This window comes from Peromyscus maniculatus, chromosome 5, assembly GCF_049852395.1.
Source record: "Peromyscus maniculatus bairdii isolate BWxNUB_F1_BW_parent chromosome 5, HU_Pman_BW_mat_3.1, whole genome shotgun sequence".
NCBI classification, from domain to species: Eukaryota; Metazoa; Chordata; class Mammalia; order Rodentia; family Cricetidae; genus Peromyscus; species Peromyscus maniculatus.
The window spans coordinates 78,796,938-78,819,023 of NC_134856.1; the positions used below are offsets into that span (position 1 = coordinate 78,796,938).

The following is a 22,086-nucleotide window of genomic DNA, read 5'->3' on the forward strand; positions in this document are numbered from 1 at the left end:
TATCTTAACTAGCTAGTACAAGAGCAATGTTTTTTTTAAAAAAAAAACATATTTTGAAATCAGTGAGCTATGCAACTTGAATTTATCATTCAAGAGCAAATTGCCTAAAATTTGAGTCAAAAAGTACATAAACATCAGCGTTGCATCAAATTCCCACAAAATGTCTTAATAAAATATCCCTTGTTTTCTGTCCCTTTCCATGTGCCAGAAAGTATCTGAATCTTTCACACACATCTTTCTTTAATCCCTTACAGCATGTGAACTGTATGGTAACGCCTCGTTTAAGGAAAACAAGGCAAAGTGGAGTGAAGCTAACTTGATAATCATCACAGAAGAGTCCCGGGTTTTCATGACTCAGAATCCGACCTTCAAATAACTATGAAATACTTCATTCCCAAAACAAAAAAAAAAAAAAAAAGAACCCAAACCGCACAAACTTTTAAAATGCACTATTTGCCCTTTCCATTTATACGGCAAAGCCAATCAATGAAAATAATCTTTTTTTAAATGTCACAAATAATTTATACTAAATTTCACGGAATGCTAATCCTTTAATGAAACCCTGGTCTTTAATCTCAAGAGCTGCCAACATATGTGTCTCAAAACGTGGGAGATGAAATCTGTGCCGTTTACAGTCAGCTTACTTTAGGTCAGCTTATTTTCAGCTGGCTGTGATGTGCGTTACACCCGCAGTTATTTTTAATACACGAATGCATTTACAGGTGTAACCAGGTAATGAGTTGGTTGGACTTTACATGGTTTATCAAGGGATAGTGGAAAGCAGCTTCCAACTCAAGGACACAGCTCTCATCTTATAATTCTAGTTATGTAAATTATTCTAGATTATAAGGGCCAGGTAGTAGAGCGACGGCCTCAAAGCCTGCTACAAAAAGTAGAGCAGAGCCCAGGAGAGGAGGGGCTCTCTCAGTCCCCTGTCAGGGCAGGGCAAAAGCCAACAACAGTCCAACCACCCCGAATCCGTACAGTTCCCAAAGTTGGAGGAAGACTCCCAGCTCTCTCGATCTCGAAGTTCTAACCAGTCCTGCTTCCGCGGAAGAGATTCCCCGGTGCTCCGCGGTGGGGCGGAGCTAAAGGAAGTCGGAAGTCCGGCCACTTCCGGTACGGGAAACTCTAGGTTGCGGCTTCGCCGGGCTTGACAGGCGCGGTCTGTGCCGGCGGCGGCGTGAGTCCCTCGTCTCGCCCTGCCTCCGGGTCGCCGTTCCGCCGCCCCTTTCTCGACTCTCCCCTTCCCTATGTTCCGGGGCCGGAGTCCGGGAAGCAAAGACCCTCTTGCCCAGTCCCCATCATGTCCGAAGTGACCAAAGAGCTGCTGGAGCTGGTGTGGGGCACCAAGAGCAGCCCCGGGCTGTCGGACACCATCTTCTGCCGCTGGACGCAAGGTACCGGGACAGGGCTCACCGTCCCAGCCGCTCTGCCAGGGCTCAGGGAGTCGGCCCGAGACGCCCCGCTCGCTTCCAGTACCCCCGCTCCACCACCTCGGGTACCTGGCGCTTGGCCCCAGTACCCCCGCTCTAGGCACTTGGGCACCCACGTTCTGTCCCGGTACCCCGGCTTGGTCTCGACCTCAGCTCCAGCTCTTCTGGTACCCTCACTCTTTCCCTGTATTCGGGCTTGGTACCCCAGCTTCAGTCGCTCTAGTATCCGCGCTCTTTCCTTATGCCGGCCCTTGGTCCCAGGACCCCAGCCTCCACCCCTCCGCTCCCCGCACTCTGTCCCTGTACCGGCGTTTGGTCCTAGCACCACCCACAGCTCCAGTCCCTGGGGTACTCGCACTCTTTCCCTGTATTGGAGCTTGATCCCTGTACCCCTTGCTCTGGCCCCCTCGGGACTCCGCACTCAGTTCTGGTACCCGGACTTGGTTACAGTAACCTGGCTCCTGCACCTCAAGTATCCCCCCCCCCGTTAGGCCCGGTTACCCCGAGCTCGGTCCTAGTACCCATGCCCTTCCTAATGCGCGATCCTTTAATATAGTTCTTCATGATGTGATGATCCCCCAACCATAAAAGTAGTTCGTTGCTACTTCATAACTGTAGTTTTGTTACTGTTATGAATCGTAATGTAAATATGCGCTATGCAGGATATCTGATATGCAAACCCCCACGCCCCCACACCCCATCCCATCCCCCACCGGGCCCGGGGGTCGAGACCCACAGGTTGAGAACAGCTGCTCTAAATGTCTGTTAATGGGGAAAATTGGGATAGGAGAGTATTTACCAAAGAGCCCAAGTGCCTCTGCAGCTCTGGGCTGACTTGCTGCAGGGGTGGAGGGGTGAGGGGCCATGGTGGACTGCAGTGTGTGACACCTAAAGGGTGCCACCTGTCCGGATCTTTACACCTCCTGTCTCCAAGTCAGTTTTATGTGATCAGTGTTTGGTTTTTTTTCGGGGGTGGAGCGGGGTGAGGTGAGGCAGAGATCCAAGTGACTAATGCCAGAAAGCAGTTCTATGTTGTAATTTTGTAGTTAGGTGTGGTGCTCTGAATGGAAACATAGTGTTGCTCGCTACAAATTGTTACTTGGCCTCAAGTACCCCTGGTTTTGAGATGGTGTCTGAGATTGTTTGTTGCATTTTAAAAGGAATGTGGATCACAGCACTTCCTCTGCCAGTCTAATGGTGCTCAGAATTAATTACTCTTAGAGGCCATTGCTAAATGTTGCTGTGGTGGTCATTTGGGATTATGGAAGCAGGCCCAGGGCACATTAGTAAGGCGGCTTGATTTTTGTGGTCGATAACTGCATTGAATTCACAACTGCAGCCTCAGCCTTCTGAAAATAAGATACAGGTGTAAAATGGTTAGTGTAAAACAAAGTTATATCTAGAGAGATTCCATTTACGAAATTACTTTAGCCAACTTGCTTTGCTTGTTAAAATAAGCCAATAGAGTAGCACATAGTTGTTCATTTTTTGTTATGTCTGTTTTACTTAATTCTTTGGAAATCCCTTTCACTTCAAGGAGAATATGTTTTGAGGTTTGTTTGTTTTTTTTTTTTTTTTTTTTAGCAATCCTTATATAAAGATTTATTTGATTTTTTTTTTTACTTAAAAATATGTGTATGAATGCTTTGCTTCCATATATGTTCATGCACACACATGCATGCTTTGTGCCCCAAGAGGCCCGCAGAGGGCATTGGATTTCCTGGAACCAAAGTTATGGATGGCTGTGAGCCTGCATATGGATGCTGGGAATTGAACCCAGGTGTGCTTCACAAGCAATTAGTGCTTTTAGCCACTGTGCCATCTCTCCAATTTTGTTTAAAGGCAATAAGCCTTTTACTAAAAGGTTTGGATTTCATTTTGTTTTTGAAACAAGGTCTCACCATGTAGTTTGTCTGTCCCTGAACTCAATGAGATCCACCTGCCTTGACCTCCTGGGTGCTGGGATAAAAGACATGCCATATCTTGTCGGTCCAGGCTGACTGTTTTTAGTTTGAAAATTTGTTTTCTGTTTTGGTTTTCTCCTGTTCATTTGCCTACCTTTTAAAAAACGCCCCCCCCCTTTTTAGTTCCTTAGTACCACTTACTCTTTTTCTTCCTGTAAACCACACTGCTGTCCCTAGCCCTTGCAGCTGAAGCCTGGGCTAGTAGAGCAAATATCAGGTGCCTGCAGTGGTTATTAGGTGAAGGGACAGAGAGTTCCGGAAACACTTGCAGTGCCTGGAGCCAGTCCTGCAGGCCTCTGAAGAAAGTGTTCCAGACAGAGGGCACCACCCCTGTAAAAGTCTTAGTGCCAAATGTTCTCTGCCTGTTAATCGGGGAACAGGAAGGAGATCAGTGTGGCTGCAGAGGGCCAGTACGAAGGGGAGGGAAATAAACGCTTTCAAAGGAATATAGTCTTATAAGGCTTTCTAGCCTTTATAAGGACATTGGCCCTCATGCTGAATGAAACAGGAGTCCCTGGAAGTTTTGGAGCAAGAAGATACAGGTTCTGTTTTTAGAAGGTTGATTTGATTGCTGTGGTTGAGGGGAGACAGGTGAGACTGATTAAGATCAGATGGTCTTTCTAGTCCGGGAAGAGAAGTGGTGTAGATCAGGATAGTAGCATTGGAGACAGAGGAAGCCAGCGGATTGACTATGTCCCAGCAGAACCCAAATTGGTGTCTTCTCTGTCTGACAGAAGTAGTATTGATCATGGGAACATTTGACGAGCTAGGAGTCCAATTTTCAGCGTTGATTTCGTAACGCAGTGTTTGGCAGACTCCCTGCAAAGGGCCAGTGCCTTTTCTCATTCTCAGTGTTCCTCATGGGTAGTGTAGCTTTCCAAAACATCTCTTGTGAAGCATTTGGGGCCTGTGTTTTCCTGCACTCAGTTTAGATCTCAGAAGCTCAGGAACTGCTCTGTCCCTTCCTCCAAACATCACGTTGTTTAATCGTTTCACCTGAAGGTGTTCTGGAACAAGAGATACTCGCTACAGCAGCTTAATGTGGGTTTTGTCTCTTTGTAATATGGCAGAGCTGTATTTGATTAAAATTAGATTCGGGGGGTTTTCAGGAATAAGGGACAGTCTCTATTAAATAATATAGAAAGTGAGATTTTTTTTTAACTTAAGAAAAGTAAAGGATCATTTAAAAATGTAGAATGGATGAACAAGATAGCTCAGTAAGGAAAGGTACTTGCTACCTAAGCCTGACCACCTGAGTTTGATCCTCAGAACCTACATGCTTGAAGGAGAGAGTCAACTTCTGCAAGTTGTCCTCTCACAGCTACACACACACACACACACACACACACACACACACACTATGCATACAAGTAATTCATTATCTGATCATTTGGGTCAAAGTTTGAACTTAGGTTTTCCTTTCTGTAGCATAACTAAATTATAACTTAACTCTTAGGTAATTTTAAAAAATCATAATTTGCAAACACATAAGAAGGTTAATTACTTGGTACTTTGAAATATTTGAAATTTGAAATTTCTGCACTATGGTGTCATCTTGTACAGGTTTTTGAAACCTTATTTAACTGTTGCTATAACCCTCCAAGATAGCAGGGGATAAACATCTCTATTCTAACATCATTAGCTAAGGAAAATAGGCTCAAGTCAGATATTTGACTTAACCCAGACCATCTATAGTAATCTAACCATGTCTGTGCCCTTGGTTTTACACTGGTTAAGATTTTAGAGGCCTTACTTATCTAGTTGGTTGGAGGGATGCAAATGTGTACAGACAAGACTTGAGAATAGAAACCTGGAATTTTGCAAAAAGGGTCATGGCTCACATTTAAATTAGGCCCTATAAAACATGAAACTGAGTATGTCTTCACTGTGAAATATGTTACAAAACTGTATCTATCAAATTAGTTATTAGGTGAGTAATTTTAGGTTTAATCAGAAAAAATGTCCTTTTGTGATAACAAATTTCGTTTAAATCTAGGAAATAATTTGAATGAAAGCACTTGACAATAAAAGTAGCTGTACATTAACAAACTCGTATTCAAGGAGAGAAGTAAAAACAGCTCACTGATGTGATCGTAACTGTAAGCACCACCCGTGGATCTTAATAGTTGTATTATATCGATAGGATTTTTAATGGTGTTTTTACTTCTTCTTTGAATATTGGTGAAATTTTTAAGGAAGGCTAAAATCCATTCCTAATTCATTATTTATTATAAGAACTGAAAGACTGGTAGAACTTTGTTGCTTCTCTGCACTTGCATGCAGTACCAGAGTTCCTTCCTTATTCTCCTTGGGCAAACAGTGGAGGTGTCTTAGCATCACCTCTCTTATCAAAGTACTGACAAGGGACCCTACTTAGCAGAAGAGAGGGTGGAGGACTGGTGGATTCTGGATGGTATGGCTACTGAGTTGGCCCAGACTCTCGGCTTCACTTCTCATTCCCAGTTTAAACCTGAAATTTAGTTGTCTTCATGCAATCACCTGCACTCTTAGGTGTCACTTTCCTCATTAAGTTTTCCCATCCATCTTAACTACTTCCAGATCTCCATGTGTTGTTATCATGGACTCCAGTGTGTTGTGTGCTGGATAAACCTGTGACTGCCATCAGCACAGTCATCACACCTTAGCTGAGTCCTCGCTTCTCTCTCCATCCTTGTCGGCTAACCTTGTGCTTTTCAGAACTAGCATCCAGAGAGATCCTCAGTTCTCACCTTTCTTCGTTCCCTTGACTCCAGTCAGTGGCTTCACTTTTCTTTTGTTGTTTAGAAATCTTCTAAGATTTGTATCTCTTAGGTCACCAGCTTTCATGTTTTCTGAGCTCCGGATCCTGTTATACTCTTAAAAATTAAGGAGCTCAACATGAAAGCATACAGCATTATCAGGACTGTGGCAGATTGTGTCTTGGCAGATTGTGAAAACTATTTTAACTTCAGGTGGGTCCTTTGCACCAGTTTCTAGTACTATAAAAAGTCTGTGGGGCGGGGTGCATATGTGAGAACCTGTCTGGTTGGTAGTCACTATTGCCATGCTATACTTTCTCAGCTCTCTTGTACGACTTGTAGGTCTTGAATTTCGTTTTCCCCCTGTATCAGTCATTGATTCAACCCCTATTATTTATTTATTTATTTATTTATTTATTTATTTATTTATTTATTTATTTATTTAGTTTGTTGGTTTGTTTTGAGACAGGGTCTCACCATGTAGCCCTGGCTGCCCAGAACTCACTGAGTAGACCCAGGTTGGGCTCAAACTCAGAGTTCACCTGCCTCTGCTTCCCAAGTGCTGGGATTAAAAGCATGTGCCATTTTCTAGTTCATGGCCTTCATTCTTTTGGCTAACATCAAGTGTCAAAATAATTCTTCATGTTGCCATCCTTTTTCCTTCTGTGAAACTTGTGCAACAAATAGTTTTCTTTTGCTGTTTCTCCCTCTATCACTTAAAGTCTTCCTCTCTCACTAGCTCTGAGTTTTCTTTTGTAGTACTTTCAGTGGCATGCTTGATCCAGCATTTTATGGCTTAGCATTTGGCACAGCTGACTACTCTTGTATCTAATTGTTCTTTTCTAGAGCTTCAGCTGCTGTATTTGTCTTGCCTGTTTTTCTAAGCTGTTATCCTACATTGCTGACACAGCCGCTACCCAAGTTTCAGTGTTCTCAGCTTTATCATCTTTGCAGTACATGTTGGCATTCGCTTAAACTGACCTGTTTCAGCTGATTGCAGATGCTATCTATAGTCCCAAAACAGGCCCTGAGGTCCAGTATCTCCCACTTCTAGATGGTAGTAATGGCTGTTTTACATCTTTCCAAACACCCCTTATTGTCTTCCCTTTCAGAAATTCAGCAAGATATTGGGGAAAATTATAAAGGCCACTCCACGTAGTTAAAAGGAAGATTTATTTAGTAGATGACTTACAAATGAAGGAATGGATAGGTCGCGGGGGGTCTGGGGAAAGCATATCGCAATCCAGCGGTGTTCTCTGGAGCTCTGCACAATCAGTCTCCACCATCCAGGGTTCAGGCACAGAGAGCGCGCCCAGAGCGAGCGCTTGCCCATCCAGCTCTCAGGTTTCCAGCACCTCCCCTCACCCCGCCTCGTAGGCGTGACAGTTGCCAGAGTCTCAATGGGGGTTGGAGCTTCCAGATCCAAGCTGGAATGGCTACCCACTACATCTCCCCCTTTTTGTCTAAATAAGAAGGTTCTAAACTAATACAAGACTATATACAAAGGAATGGTTATCAAATATTGTCCAGAAATAATGAGGGATAATGAACTAGATAAGATGTAACTACAACCAATGCAAACAATATCAAGCAAGAAACACATTCTAAAATCCAGAGAAGTATAGAGCATAGGTAAACGGCATGTTATAAAGATCATTCAAAGGTGTCCTATCCTAAAGAACCTGAATCTAATACTTAATATGTTCTATCTAAGATATTATATATACTAAGTTGTAACTATAACTGCTAGTCTTCAATCCCATCAAAGACCTGAGAAGGAACATTCTGCTCAGGGATGGTAGACTGCTTAGACAGGTTTGCCAGGAAGTCTCTATGGAGTTAACATCTAAATTGAATCCTGAAAAATATGAAGAGCAGAGTAGAAGGAAGCATTTCCTCTGGAGAGAAGAGCAAGTATTAATAAGGATTCTGTAGCTAAGCAAAGTAAATGTAAATAGAGGTCCATTGAATTGATCGATCCTCCCATGTTTTTAGACCAGAAAAGAGAGTTAAGGTTTTATTCTACTTGCAGTGGGAAGCCATAGAAATTTTTTTTGTGAGCAAAGCTTGTTTCCATTTCTGAAATACTCTCCGGGCAATCCTGATGAATAGGAGGGTTAAGCAGATGAAGAGCTAGAAGGTGTGGTTGGGAACTTTTATCAATATGCCAGATGTGGGGGTGAAGGGGATAGCAGTTTAAACCATAAGACAGACTAGATACAGGGTAGAAATGGACACATCCAAGGTATGTTTTGGAGCCTTGAGCCCAAAGGTAGGAGGAAGCATAAAAAAAAAATGTCACTTCCTTTAGAAAGGGCTAGCACATGTTTCAGACAGAATGTGCATTATGCACAAAGGCATGGTGGAAGAGGTGGAGGCAGGGATGTTTGAAGACCTGGAAGAATCTCAACAGAGAGACACAAGTCCACTGTGTAGGCCCACATAAAGACTTTAGATTCTGGTTTATATTTGTGGATTATAATCAGTAATGGAAGTTGAGAAAGTAGATGAAATTGTTAGGTGCAGATAAAATTCTGCATATTATCAGAGAGAACATACAGAAAGGAAAATGCATAGCTGTGAGGCCAGGCCTTGGGGATCATCGGCATTTAAGAGGTGCTGCAGTAAGACTGGGAATAAATAAGAGGGACCAAAATGCAAGAGACCAAGTTTCTTAAGAGTTGATGCTCGTGGTTTTAGGTGACTCTGGAAAATTAGATGAGTCTTTAAGAGTATCCTGGAGGAATCAACAGTGAATGTGGGAGAGAGTGAGCTGGGTGCAGCCAGGAATTGAAAGTGAGCACATAATGTGAGCTGAGGTGGCTGAGGTGAGAAAGATAGCTGTTGCATAGAGATGGCTGGTGTGGGGCTGAGAGGTCAAGAACGAGAGGGTGTGGGGTGGATTCTTGCTGGGATCACTTATGTTTTTCAAAACTCTGAAATCCACATTAGATCTGTTTGGAAGAGAGGCTAAAGGAGAGGCTGCTGAGGCAGCTCCAGGTCCTCAGCTTGTTTTGTTTGGTTGTTTTCTGTAGAAACTTCCGAGGCAACTCTCATTTCTCTGTATCTCTATCTATTCTCTATATCAAGCACACTCCATTTATATATAGTAATCAAACTTTCATTTCACTTGAGAAGTACCATCTGAAAATAGCTCTCTTCTCCATAGGAAAGAAGCTTTTATTAGGTCAGTTCCATCTCTACTGGGCTCTTGAAAGAGCTTTTCTATTTCCATCCTTCAAAAACGAAGAAGACGGTGTAGTTCCGCGAGGACAGAGCTCCCTCGAGCTCATGCAGGTCTCTGTGGTGTGCTCCTCTTCTGCCCCTTCTGCCTGTTTGCCACTTCTGCCTGCCCCGCCTGCCCTTGGCTGCATTCAGTTTCCCTTTGCTCTGTCACCTTTCCCTGCCCTCACAGCTCTTTGCCTTTTAATACTGATGTTTCCTTTGCCTGAATGTCATTTACCTATCCTTGCTCCCAGGCACACCCCCAATTCATCTGTTAAGATTTGACTCAGGCTGAGTAAGTTGTTCCTTTCTGCACCCAGGACACCCACAGTGTCCTTCATTCTTCTGGTAAATTAGCATGGTCTTTAGTATTACCTATTTATATGTCTCTTCAGCTGGATTATCAGATTGGAGCAGTCTTGCATATATTCGGAATTGCACGTATAAGATCTAGTGTGTATGAAATATAAACAAACCCAGTGTGTTTGCTGGGCTGCTGAATCTAGCCATTAGTAAAATTCCCTAGATCTGTAGCACACTGAAGTTGAATGTGAACGTTTTAAAAATAAGACCACTGAGGCTCAAGGAGATGAAATGATTTTTTCCAGAGTTTCTAGTGGATTCTCCTGACTTCTGTCTCAGGGCCCTCTGCATAACTTTAGCTACTATCAGTTAATGCTGATTAGTAATATTTAAAATAAGGTAGAGCCAAGGTGGGGTGTGGGAGTGGAACACCTTTAATCTCAGTACTCAGAGGCAGAGCCAGGCGGATATCTGTGAGTTCCAGGCCAGCCTGGGCTACAGAGTGAGTTCCAGGAAAGGCACAAAGCTACACAGAGAAACCCTGATTCCAAAAACAAACAAAAAAATTAAAAATAAATAAATAAATAAATATAAGGTAGAGCCAGTGTGTGAACACTTGCTATCTATCATGCCACTTAGTTTTTAAATTACAGAATGTGACCCAAAGATGGAAATGAAGTAGGCAAATGCTGCCTAGCCTACTGCTATTATTAACTAAATTATTTTAAACAAACAAACAAACAAAAGATTGAAATGAACAACAACAAAAATACTGTCTGGAAAAGTGTTTGGATTTCTAGTCTTCCTTCAAGCAAATTAAATGATCTAAAAGTAAGATGTAGAGGTTGGGGGTATAGCTTAGTGCTGAGTGTGTGCTTGGCATGCATGAGCTCATTTTCATCTTCAGACCAAGAGAGAAATAAAAGTAAATTTAATGTCCTTCTATTCAAGTCCACTTTGCCTTTGTAGAGTGGTCCCTGGGTGTGAAATTGTGTGTGTGTGTGTGTGTGTGTGTGTGTGTGTGTGTGTGAGAGAGAGAGAGAGAGAGAGAGAGAGAGAGAGAGAGAGAGAGAGAGAGAGAGAGAGAGAGAGAAGCAAGCCGGGGGTGGAGGGGATTTTATAAATATTTTGGAGGAGAGGTAGTAGTTGCATAACATTTTCCAAAGAGTCCTCTTGGTCTCTTAAAAGAAGAGTCATTCTCTCCAATAACTGTAGATATTTTGCTGTTGTAAAACATGATCTCAAAGCTAAGTACCCGAACAATTCTTTTATAGATGCTACTGGAATTATTTTTAATCCTTGCTACTTGCTTTCATTTTTAGGGTTTGTGTTTAGTGAATCAGAGGGATCTGCATTAGAACAGTTTGAAGGTGGCCCCTGTGCTGTTATTGCACCTGTTCAGGTAACATAGACTACTTTACCAACTCCTTAGATAAGGGTCATGTTCAAAAGTTTCGCACTTGCGTTTGTTTTCTGATGTCTGTACCCCATAGGACAACCCAATATGGCCATCTAACAACTCTTAACACATGGAGCTGTAACTCTCCAAAATAACAGTGAGTTCTGAGAATGAGTGAATCTTTACAGGAGTAGCATTTTGACTGTTTTCAAGGAAAAATAAGAGGTATACCCCAATTTTCAGAAGATTAGGAATTACAGATGGAGGCCCATTTTGTAGTATTAAATTAGTGTTAAATCTTAATGTTTTTGAATTTCAGAACCGACTAGTGCTCTAAACTGTTAAATTGCTAGAATCAACAATCAGTGTAACCTCAGAGCTGTTTGTTTGTATTGCTGTTCATACTTGAAAATATTTGTTAAGAAAGGATACGGGCTGGAGAGATGGCTCAGAGGTTAAGAGCACTGGCTGTTCTTCCAGAGGTCCTGAGTTCAATTCCCAGCAACCACATGGTGGCTCACAGCCATCTAGAATGAGATTTGGTGCCCTCTTCTGCTCTGAAAGGATATGTGCAAGCAGAAGCAGAACATTGTATACATAACAAATAAATCTTTAAAAAAAAAAAAAAAGAAAAGAAATGATACAAATTGCCCACTGGACATGAAGGAGACATTTCTAAACTCTTGGTTACATAAGACATCAGTTGCCAACTTTATCCTCCATATGCTAACATCACTCAATTAAAATGTGTTTCTCTAAAAGAAAAGCCATCTCAGGAATAGAGAGATGGCTCAACAGTTTAAAACACTGGTTGCTCTTGCAGAGGACCCAGGTACATACATGGTGCACATACCAAAATGCAGACAAAACGTTCATACACATAAAATAAAGCTCAAAAAAGTTAAAAAAAAAAAAAAAGAAAAGCAGTCTCCACTGAGTTATTCTAACATCTTTATAGACCATCTTGTTTTTATTTCTTCAAAGAATAAAGCTTTTTTTTCACATTGGTGAAATTATTAAGAAAAATTTTAGTGTCTGAATCTTACTTCAGAATTGTTAAGTATATACAGTGGAAATTTAAGTATAACAATAGCTATAGTACATTTATATATTCTGTGTGATTAGATATACTATTTATATAATACTATATGATATACTACTACTAGTTATTATATCTATTTTTCTGAGTAGCTGAGGCAAATTTCAGGTAGCAGTAGGAATCTTGTTTAAATTTGAAGATCCCAGGCTCTTCATGTGTGTTAGATTTGGAAATAATCTCTGGTCAGTAATAGTACTGTAAGATTGAAGGTCCACAAATATAGTTAGGTAGAAGATAGGCTACAGCATTTAAAAGTCAGTGTATGTAAAAAATAAACAAGGGATAACTTGAACATTAAAATCCTGACTGCCTTGTTACAGACCTTTGAGGCATTGGTTCAGTGTGAGAAACATAACAATATTTTCAATCAATACAATTATTTTATTTATATTAGTGTTTCAGCTTAAATATCAAAATTAAATTGTTAAGAGTAAGTCAAAATATTAACAGTAACCCCTTTGAACTATTAAGTTTAGAACATGATGCTTCTAAAAAATGTACATAGGAATAGCATTAAACAGATAATTCATTTATTAAATAAGAATTTACCAAGAATTTATCACATACTGTCATAAAGGAACTGTCATAGGTGGTGAAATAAAATGAAATTGTATAAATACCACCAATATAACAAGTTGAGGGACATGATTTTAGATCATCTCCTACCACATGCCAAATATATCCTTGAACCATAAGAAATCCAAATATTAATGTACTAATGCTCCAAGAAAAGGATTTCTTTAAGCTCAGAAAAAAATAGTTTCAGTAAACATTATTAGCAAGGATATTGTCTTGTCTTACATGGGAAATTAGTACAAGCAGGGTAAGAAAAACACTCCATCCCCAGTGGTAAGATGGCATCCCGGAGTAGTTAACAGGTAGAGTGATGCTAGACAATAAGAGCATAAAGGCATTTGCTGAGTGTGGGCCAGTGAAGAGCAAACTGGAGCTTGATTCTATTCTTTTTCTTTTTTTGAAACTCTCTAGATATAATATTGTCAAGCCATATGTGGGTGGGATGTACTGGCACTCTCTCATATTGCTGTCTAGTACTGATTTCACTAAGATTCTGGGAAGGTGTTTAGACAATGGCTAGAGCCATGACAATATAGAGTCTTGATGCAATAGTATACTTCTGTGAGTTTCTCTTTAAAAATAACCCTTTATATGGAAAACATTTTTTCTATGAAGAAACTCATTTATAGTAGCAAAAGTTGCAACCAACCTAATATATTGTAATAAAATTTAAATGAGGAAATAACAGGTAAATCTTAGGAGCTTTATAAAAGTAGTGATTATGGCTATTAATTTCTATGAAAAACAGAAAGTGCACATCTTAATATAAGCATTATAATTCCTTCTTACGAAACCAATTATGAGGAAAGAATGAAGGAAATATTATATGCCAACAGCAGTAGTATTAGTGGTGGTATTAGTATTAGTAGTATTATTCCTGCTTTACCTCCCAAGTTTGTACTATAGATAGTGACACAAGGTAGTCAATTTATGTTGATTTTGGATGATAGTATATATTTGATGATAGTGTTTGCTTTATTTCTATTTAGGTACAGTAGAACTTTACTGTTGTGGGTGGTAAAATTCTTTGAATTGATGGCTTGTTAAGTGCCAGGTAGTATGCTGATTCCATTGCATACATTTTCTTACTGAAATCTTTCAAAGATTGTCCTAACACTTTTGATTAATAGGGTAGTTAATCAAGACTCAAGCTTAGGTCCTTCTGACTAAAAGCAGTATCCATCCTGCTTTCTTGAAGCATATGAAGAGGCCTATAATACCCGTGTTTCTTAGACTTGCCCTACACAGATTCATATTCAACACGTGGACCCCAAGAGTCTGCATTTAAACAAGTCAACTGCACTGTACCTTAAGGAGGCACTGTCCTATATCCCACAGATTTCTATGACAGAAAAGATTAGGGACCAATTTGTTTTTCTTTCGAATCATATAACTTGATGACTCAAATCATGAAACGATGAATTCTTGTGAGAAGTGATTGATAGTTGGGTTATCCCTTCCCTCCTCTCACCCTTTCTTTCTTCTTTTCTTTCCATAGTCTTGAGCATCTAACTCATAATCTCACCATGGTATACAAGTGCTCTACTACTGAGCCTCATCCACAGTGCTTTTGGATTTTAACTTGAGATAGGGTCTTGCTAATTTTCCAAGTTGGCCAGTAGTGGTATTCTTTCTATAACAGATCAGAGCTAAGAGGAAACAACCATTGTTGTATTTAGATGTCTCCTACCCCAGAAATCCAAGAGAACTGTAGACATGTTCCTGTAACCCTTCACTGTGTGAACAGAACACTAATTTGCTGTAATTTCTAGTTACCTATTTATTATGTAAATTAATTCTCTGCTTATTAGAAAGTATGTATCTGAGGTGGATAATCTTAACTCTGGGGTAAAGTTTATATTAAGTGAATAACTATATACACTGACTTTTGAATATGGGGGAAGACTATTTGAAGTTTCAATAAAACCGCTCAAAAGAACAGAAAGGTGGTGTTAATTTTTTCCATTTTGAAAAGTAAGAGAGCAGCATGAGATGTGACTACAATGAATTCTAACCACTGCTTTAATTGTGTAAAGGCATTTCTTTTGAAGAAGCTTCTGTTTTCATCTGAGAAGTCGTCCTGGCGGGATTGCTCAGGTATGATAGCTGGCTTTCAAGTTTTTCCTTCATCTTCTCTTCTAAACCTGGGCTACGCAGCATTTATTGTTAGTAATTCAATTAAAAAACAAAAAGATTGTCTTCAGTAGGAAACAATTGGTGGGGTAGCATTTCTTGAATGTTTCAGGAAGTTTCATAAACAGTGACTTTGTTTCAGTGTGCATTTCAGATTTTTAATAGGAGAAGGAAGACAAGGTATTATAAGTAAGGGAAAACACTTGGCCTCTTGCTAAAATGGCTGTTTCTCTTAACTTTTAGATGATGATATACCCATAAAGAATAGCCATATGCTCTGGTGTGTGTTTGTTTGATGGGATCTTGATAAATAACAAGGCTAGCCTGGAACTTGCTCTGTAGGCCGGGCTATCTTCAGACTCAAGAGCCTTCTACTTTAACTGCTTATTGCCAGGATTACATTCTTCCTCCACCATGTCTGTTTGTTGTTATTGGTCTCCCTCCCTGTCTCTATTTCTTTCTTTTTTTTTTTTTCTTTTCTTTTTTGCCTTATTGGGCTCTGACTAGGAACTCAACATTCTCCTTTTACTCCTATATCTTTTATTATAGTGGGAACACTGAAAGTAATTATATTGCAATAAAGCTGCCATGGTGTTGCAGCTTGTATTACATAGGTACAGGATAGTGCCTGATAACAAGCATTTTCATTCCACTTGACAATTTACAAAGATTTTCCTTAGTTGCAGAATTTCTTGTGAGCCTCATAGTCACTTCTAGAAGAAGGCAGGATATTACAGTGCCAATATTGTGTATAAGAACACAATAGCTTCCATTCTAACGTATGACCATAGAATCGCCTCATAATTTTGAACTGAAGAGTTAAAGGTGTCCCGGTCTTATATATTTAGTGTTAATATGAAATGCACAAGTTCAGTAAGGAAACTTTCTGAGAGTCAGTTATTAACCTGACTTTTAATTGCAGAAAACATTTCTTCCTCAAAAATACAGTCACTTTGACAAATTTGGAAAGCATTGCCATAATGTCATGAAGGCTCTGCTGCAAAGTGCATGGAACTGTTACTGACTATAAAGAACTTTGCATTAGAAAAGACGGAAGCCTCTTTTATCATAAAATGTGATACGGGATTTTGTTATACAGCCTTCATTTGGAAGTTGGAGTGTGATAGTGCATCTGGAGAGGGGCACCACTAGAGAGGAGGAGGGCTACTCGGGTTCTGGAGGAGATGGCCTTGCATGTGCCTTCCAAGGCTTGCTATGGAATGGTGTAGTGGCTTCTGGTTTATTCAGCATAACAGTGGTTGCTTCTGCTATCATAATGGATTGTGGTTTTTGTGTGCTAATGGTGTCTTATAACCTTGCTCTTATTCCTGTAAAGTGATCAGACATTAGATTCAGAAGATGAAGAGAACAAAGGTCTTCAGGGACCCTGTTGTTCATTATACTTGATTCTGCAGTAAAGGGAACCTGAGCACTCAGGTGCTCAAGACAGAGATAATTAGCATATTATTTCTCATAATGTTAAATTCTGCATTTTTTAGTCTCCTGGTTATATATGGATTTTCCTCATTCTTATAAAACACTTGATTTTTATTATTAAGCCAAGGCATTCTTACTATTTTTCATGACTGGATTTTCTTTTTCAGACAAACCATTATAACTTATACTTTGATTATTTTTAGAGGAAGAGCAGAAGGAGCTCCTCTGTCATACCTTATGTGATATTTTAGAAAGTGCTTGTGACAGCTCTGGATCCTACTGCTTGGTTTCATGGTTAAGAGGAAGGACAACCGAGGAAACGGCTAGTGTTGCTGGGAGTCCTGCACAGTCTAGTTGCCAAGTGGAGCATTCTTGTAAGATACGTTTTTATTTTGTGAAGTCATTTCTTGTCCTTCTGTTTTAGTAAAACTATTGAAAAGTTTGAAGAGAAAATAGTTTAAGTTTTTATAACTTTTTCTATCCTAAGTTTAATTAGTAATCTTTAATATTTGTTTCCTTTTCCATTATTTTAAATACTATAGGACAATGCATTTTCACAAAAGGAGTTACATTTATCTTTTAAGCATTTTAAAAATCTAGTTAACTTTTACTTGATGAAATCTCCTTTGAGCATTAAAACTTTGATATTAAACATCTAAAGAATTTACATCTATATGCTATAGATTTAGGTCTGCATTATTCTTCTTTAGATGAGAAGGGCTTTTTGTGCCATTGAATGTTTAGATATACTTAGTTGCTTTCTAGAACAAAGATGGAGACATTTTCTTATTTATACACTGTTTCTTTGCTCCTGAACTTTTCCAATATTGTTATATATATCTAGACCAAGGTAATTTTAGTTTTGTTTTATTTATGTCTTAAGTTTTCTATATCTTGACTGTAGTTTCTTTCTTTTAAATAATCCAAATAATGTCTATTCTTGTTCATAAAAATTGTGCACCCCTTTAGTCCCAGCACTTGGGAGGCAGAGGCAGGCAGATCTCTGTGAGTTTGAGGCCAGCCTGATCTACAGAGCTAGTTCCAAGACAGCCAGGGATACACAAAGAAACCCTGTCTTGGAAAAACAAAACAATAACCACAAAAAATTACACACTTGGACATTCTTAAAGTGTCTTAAATATTGCCAAAATGAGCTAGTAAATTAGAGACTTCTCATGGTAGGGAAAATAGATACGAGTTGTTTGATTTGCTTTGGAGGAATAATGTTGCTAGAAGGTAGTTTTTGATAATTAGTAGTCTCAAATCCATAGACTGAATAAGTGATGAGTCCGTCCATACTGCAGTGTACTCACCGCCTTCCGTATAGCGTGGTTTTGCAAAGCTTATCTACCTCATGCTAGAAGGTAAACACTTGAATGTGTGTGACGTGTACCACTCTCCATAGAGAATCATTGTGAGGCAATGTTGCCTTCCCAGAGCTGAACTAGCCCAGTATTTTCACTATCATTTTTCCCTACCTCTGCAATTAGAATGGCTTGTGGTTGGCAAATTTTAATAACATATTTGTGAAGAATAATTTTAAAAACTTAAAACAGTTATGTAATGCTTCTTTTCAGGACTTTAGAACATTGCCTTTCAAAAAATTTATTTTGGAGCTCATTATGAAATTTAAAAACAAATGGAAACTACTCAAAAGGATGACAATAAAACATCATTTAAGACTAATTTTTAAATGTTTTGTAAATTTTACTGTATGGCATGTAAGCATGTTAACAATTCCATGTAAGATACTGATTTTTGAGAGAGAGATACTTAAACTATTCAAAGAGTTTAAGCTCATTGATAGCATTTTCATTTGGATTTTAGTGCATCCATGTGCTTACTGTGAAGGAAGTGGTACATGGCTGTACTAATGGGTTAGAAAGCTCTAGAGTGAGGGCCTCATTGCAGTCAGTTACCTAAATAATTTAGATGAGTGTGTTATATTGACTCCCCCCCCAAAAAAAAGACATGCTGTAGACTTTTGTAGTTTACTTAATACTTCACTGTAAAAATAAACATGACATTAAAACATATTTGAAATATACTTTAATTTCATATAGATTTAAAACATTTTACTAGCTGAAAATTTGAGAATTTATCTTAGATACTGACAGTTGAACTGAACTTACATTGAAATATTTATTCCATATAACAATGTTTTCCCTGTTTTTCTTTATTCCCAGTTATGTTCATCCTCTTATGTCTTATTTTCCATTGTTTCTGCAACTAAGCTTTATTTATTTTGGCTTGCCTTTTTAAAGAACTCTCTTTATGTCACCTTTCCAGTGCAGCATAAGCAGGCATTATAAAACAGTATAATTTGAAAGAGGCTAAATAGAATTATTTACCTTCATAATTTAAAAGTGAAGTATTTCCCCCTCTCATTGATTTTACATTGTGTACAAGCATTAATTCCATTGGCTTCTGTGGTGTGAATATTTTTTGCTTTTTAGTAATGCACATTTGTTTGTAGTAGTATATTCTTGGGTTCAATTTCAGTTTGTTTCCCACATAAACCAAAAGGTAAATTAATCCATTTTGACTTCTAAAGATTTTAGAAAGTCATTTGAAACATTGGAAAGTTAAAATTAGGCTATATAAAACTAGTATAATGTGCAATTTTAAATTGTAAGTAAAAATTTTTAATTCTGATTTCATAATCAGTTTCCTTAAACAGTAGTAAAAATTTGTGTGAGATGTACTACCATTTGCTTCATGAAATTGCTCATTGCAAGAAAGTGGGCATTTTGATTGGCTTTTAAAGACTTTATCTTCTGGAAGCCAAGAGTCTTGGATAGAACTGAGTCTACCTTCCAATGCTGGTTAGAGCTTGGTGCTCTTAGGGTTCTCGTGTGGACCTCAGCTTCCTTCTACAACCAGAGGTGAAGAGGCCGTGGCCACTAAGGAAGATCAGGCCTGTGCTCACAAGAGTGTCCACCACTTCGTGAATTCAGCCTTAGTAAATGTCATCTTCGGTTTAAAGGCTTTCTTTAAAAAATTTTTAAAACTTGTACTTTACTAATATAATCTTAACAGTTATTGAAAACTTGTAAATGATTGCATGAATAAATGAGGAAACAAACTCAAATCTGTCCTTGAACCTGTGGTTTCAGTGCTATGCCTTTTATACACATTTGTTTAATAAGTGAGCAGTAAGCCTAAGGATTTTATACTGAAAAAGGTCAGTGCTGATAGTCACTTCTCTTGTAAATTGCGGGATTATTTTAAAGTTCGGGACACATGACAATGTGGGACAAACAGGCAGTAGTTCCTGTTTTGCATTGCATGTTCTCCTGGCAGTAATTGAATTGTACAGAGATGTTGGTTACTTAGTAACCCTTCTATATTCTCAGTACTGTATCCAGTTCAGTTATAACCTTAGTAACTAAGATGATGAACTGTAAATTCCTGTTACTGTAAAGTTGAGAGTAAACTAAGAATTGCAAGGGAGTAGAAATAGGGAATATTTTGATTGCGTGAAGTGTTTTCAGCCTGCTGTGTGTATCTTGTGTCGTTTATTTGCCATGTGTAGTGCTGAAAAGTGTCTTTTATGTATAGCTGCCTTGGCTGTCGAAGAGCTTGGCTTTGAGCGATTTCATGCATTAATTCAGTAAGTAACATTGAAACATTTAAAATACTTACCTTGTGGACCCATTGCCATTTTAAGTCTGTTCATACTGTGGAAAGGGCCTTAGACTTACATAGTTCTTCTCTACTGAAACATGAGCTTAAAATACCTGGTTTGAGCATTAATTTGCTTTCAAATTTAAAAACAATTTATACATGTATGTAATTCTAAGTCCTAAAGTAACTAACTATCCAAGTATACTTTTTAAAAAACTAAATTAAATACCTCTTCATCATTATCAGTGAAAATAAATCATTTTATCATGTTTTTTTGTTCTGGATGAATGTAAAATCATTTGCAGTGAGACAAATACTAGGATTACTTATTTACCAAAATATGCTTCCTGTAATTTTCACTAAAACTGCCCATATTTTATCTGAACATTTAAAGATTTTGTCATAAAATCAAAGGAAGGCTGCTGTGTTGACAGAATTACAGGTGGCATTTTGAAATTTAACATTAATTTCTTTTAAAAGAAGCCACAAATGTGGCCCTCGGATGTTTGTTGAAGAAACTTCCAGGCTTTAAATGATAGTGTTCTTGTTGCTGACCCCTCTTTGAAAAGGGCCAGTCCGTTGTCTGAATAATTGCATAGTCTGAGGCAGTGGTGCCAGACTCAGGCTGTCTGAGTGGACTGCTCATAAATGGTAGCAGTTGTCCGTGTAGTTTTTGCTTTCCTGGGCTAAATTTGTTTTTAGAACTCGAAGATACTTCCTAAATATCTCCTGTGTGTATGTTGTAATGAATAAGAATTTAAAATTTTTCCATTTATGAATGGAGTAATCAGGATACTAATACTTAATTCTTCTTCCCCCCAGAAAAAGATCATTCAGAACTGTATCAGAATTAAAAGATGCTGTCTTGGACCAGTATTCAATGTGGGGAAACAAATTTGGAGTCTTGCTTTTTCTCTATTCTGTATTACTGACGAAGGTTTGTTTAAGACGATTTACTGTCTCAGCTTAGTGCTGTTTTTCCTGCTGTTAGATGCTGTGTGGCCGCTGTTTGTACACCCATGCTTAGGAATCTTGCTGCCAGTACAGAGGTTGATCCTGCCTCTATTCATTCTTTAACCACGTTCACACTTTCCTCCCCTCTGCCCTTGTGGACCACAGAGGTGATTGACACTGTTCTAATCATGAGATATCAGTTCTTCTTAATTTGAGTTTTCTTTGATCTTAGCAATATCTAGCACTTGACCTTTAGCCCCTGTAGAAACTCTTTCTGACCCCTCTTTTCTGGATTTAGTTGTTAATCCTTGTGCTAGTTTTTTTTTTTTCATATAATGTCTCATTTTTTTTTTCTTTAATAGCTTCTTCCTTCTTTCTGTGTTTTCTCACGCTGCTCCCCTTCTGAATTTTAGAATTCCATAAGAATCATTTCCTGGGTTCTGTGTAATTTTTCTTGTTTTTCTTTTATGGGTAGCTTTTTCTCTTAGCACACCTCTCTGCAACTAACTCCAGCATGCATGCTTCTGGTCCTGTCTTCTTTTTGCAAATGCCAATCTCAAATTGCTTGTAGCCTTTCAGGTTCCCTTGAATATCTCCTGATTATACCTTATCTGAAATAAGTTTTTTTTTTTTTAATTTTTTTTTATCATTAACACTCTGATAGGTATGTGACATCCTTTTTTTTTAAAAGTTTTTCTGTTTTTTTTATTATAAAAATGATATATTAATTCTATTAGGGTCATGTTTTGGGGTGTTTTAATATTTTTTACATGCAAAATATTTTGCATAGAAAGAAGATATGACTTAAGTTTGTTGAAAGGACTCAAGGACAGACAGACTCTATAGTAAGGACCATTTGGTGGATGTATGGATGAGAGGAGTTTTACATGTAGAAAAGTTGTAATTTACCAAAGAGTAGAAGCAACAAGTCTAAAGAGGAAGGGATAGTGGGGTATAACACAGCTTGAGGGATCATAAATACTTCAGTCCTACTGCAGTGTGAAATACCTAGGCACAACTGTGAAAGATGATATTCACACTTTTATATAAGAGGTTTCTTGTGAATACAAAAATAATACTTTAGGTTTCATATCGGAATTGGAACACAATACAATTTTTTAAGTATAGAAATGACAAGATTTTCTTGTGTGTGTGTGTGAATGAAAGATGCCGAAATTGGAATAAGAATTTGTGA

At 38.6% G+C, this 22,086-nt stretch overlaps 1 protein-coding gene across 7 annotated transcripts in view; it reads left to right on the forward strand.

Moving 5' to 3' along the window:
• The first annotated feature begins 1,069 nt into the window (after window positions 1-1,069).
• Mindy3 (MINDY lysine 48 deubiquitinase 3) overlaps window positions 1,070-22,086 on the forward strand; it is a 73,973-nt gene continuing 52,956 nt past the window's right edge. For 2 of the 7 annotated variants that reach the window (XR_001579445.3, XM_016004515.3), the window contains exons 1-6: window positions 1,106-1,400; window positions 10,989-11,068; window positions 14,777-14,837; window positions 16,514-16,684; window positions 19,872-19,923; window positions 20,760-20,874. Coding sequence is in view for 6 of the 7 variants with exons in the window: in XM_016004515.3 (XP_015860001.1) it covers window positions 1,307-1,400; window positions 10,989-11,068; window positions 14,777-14,837; window positions 16,514-16,684; window positions 19,872-19,923; window positions 20,760-20,874 (573 nt within the window). In the remaining variant the exon portion in view is untranslated. Of the gene's footprint in view, window positions 1,401-10,988; window positions 11,069-14,776; window positions 14,838-16,513; window positions 16,685-19,871; window positions 19,924-20,759; window positions 20,875-22,086 lie in introns of those variants that run through there. The other 5 variants (XM_006985925.4, XM_016004516.3, XM_016004519.3 and 2 more) reach the window with 5 other exon arrangements.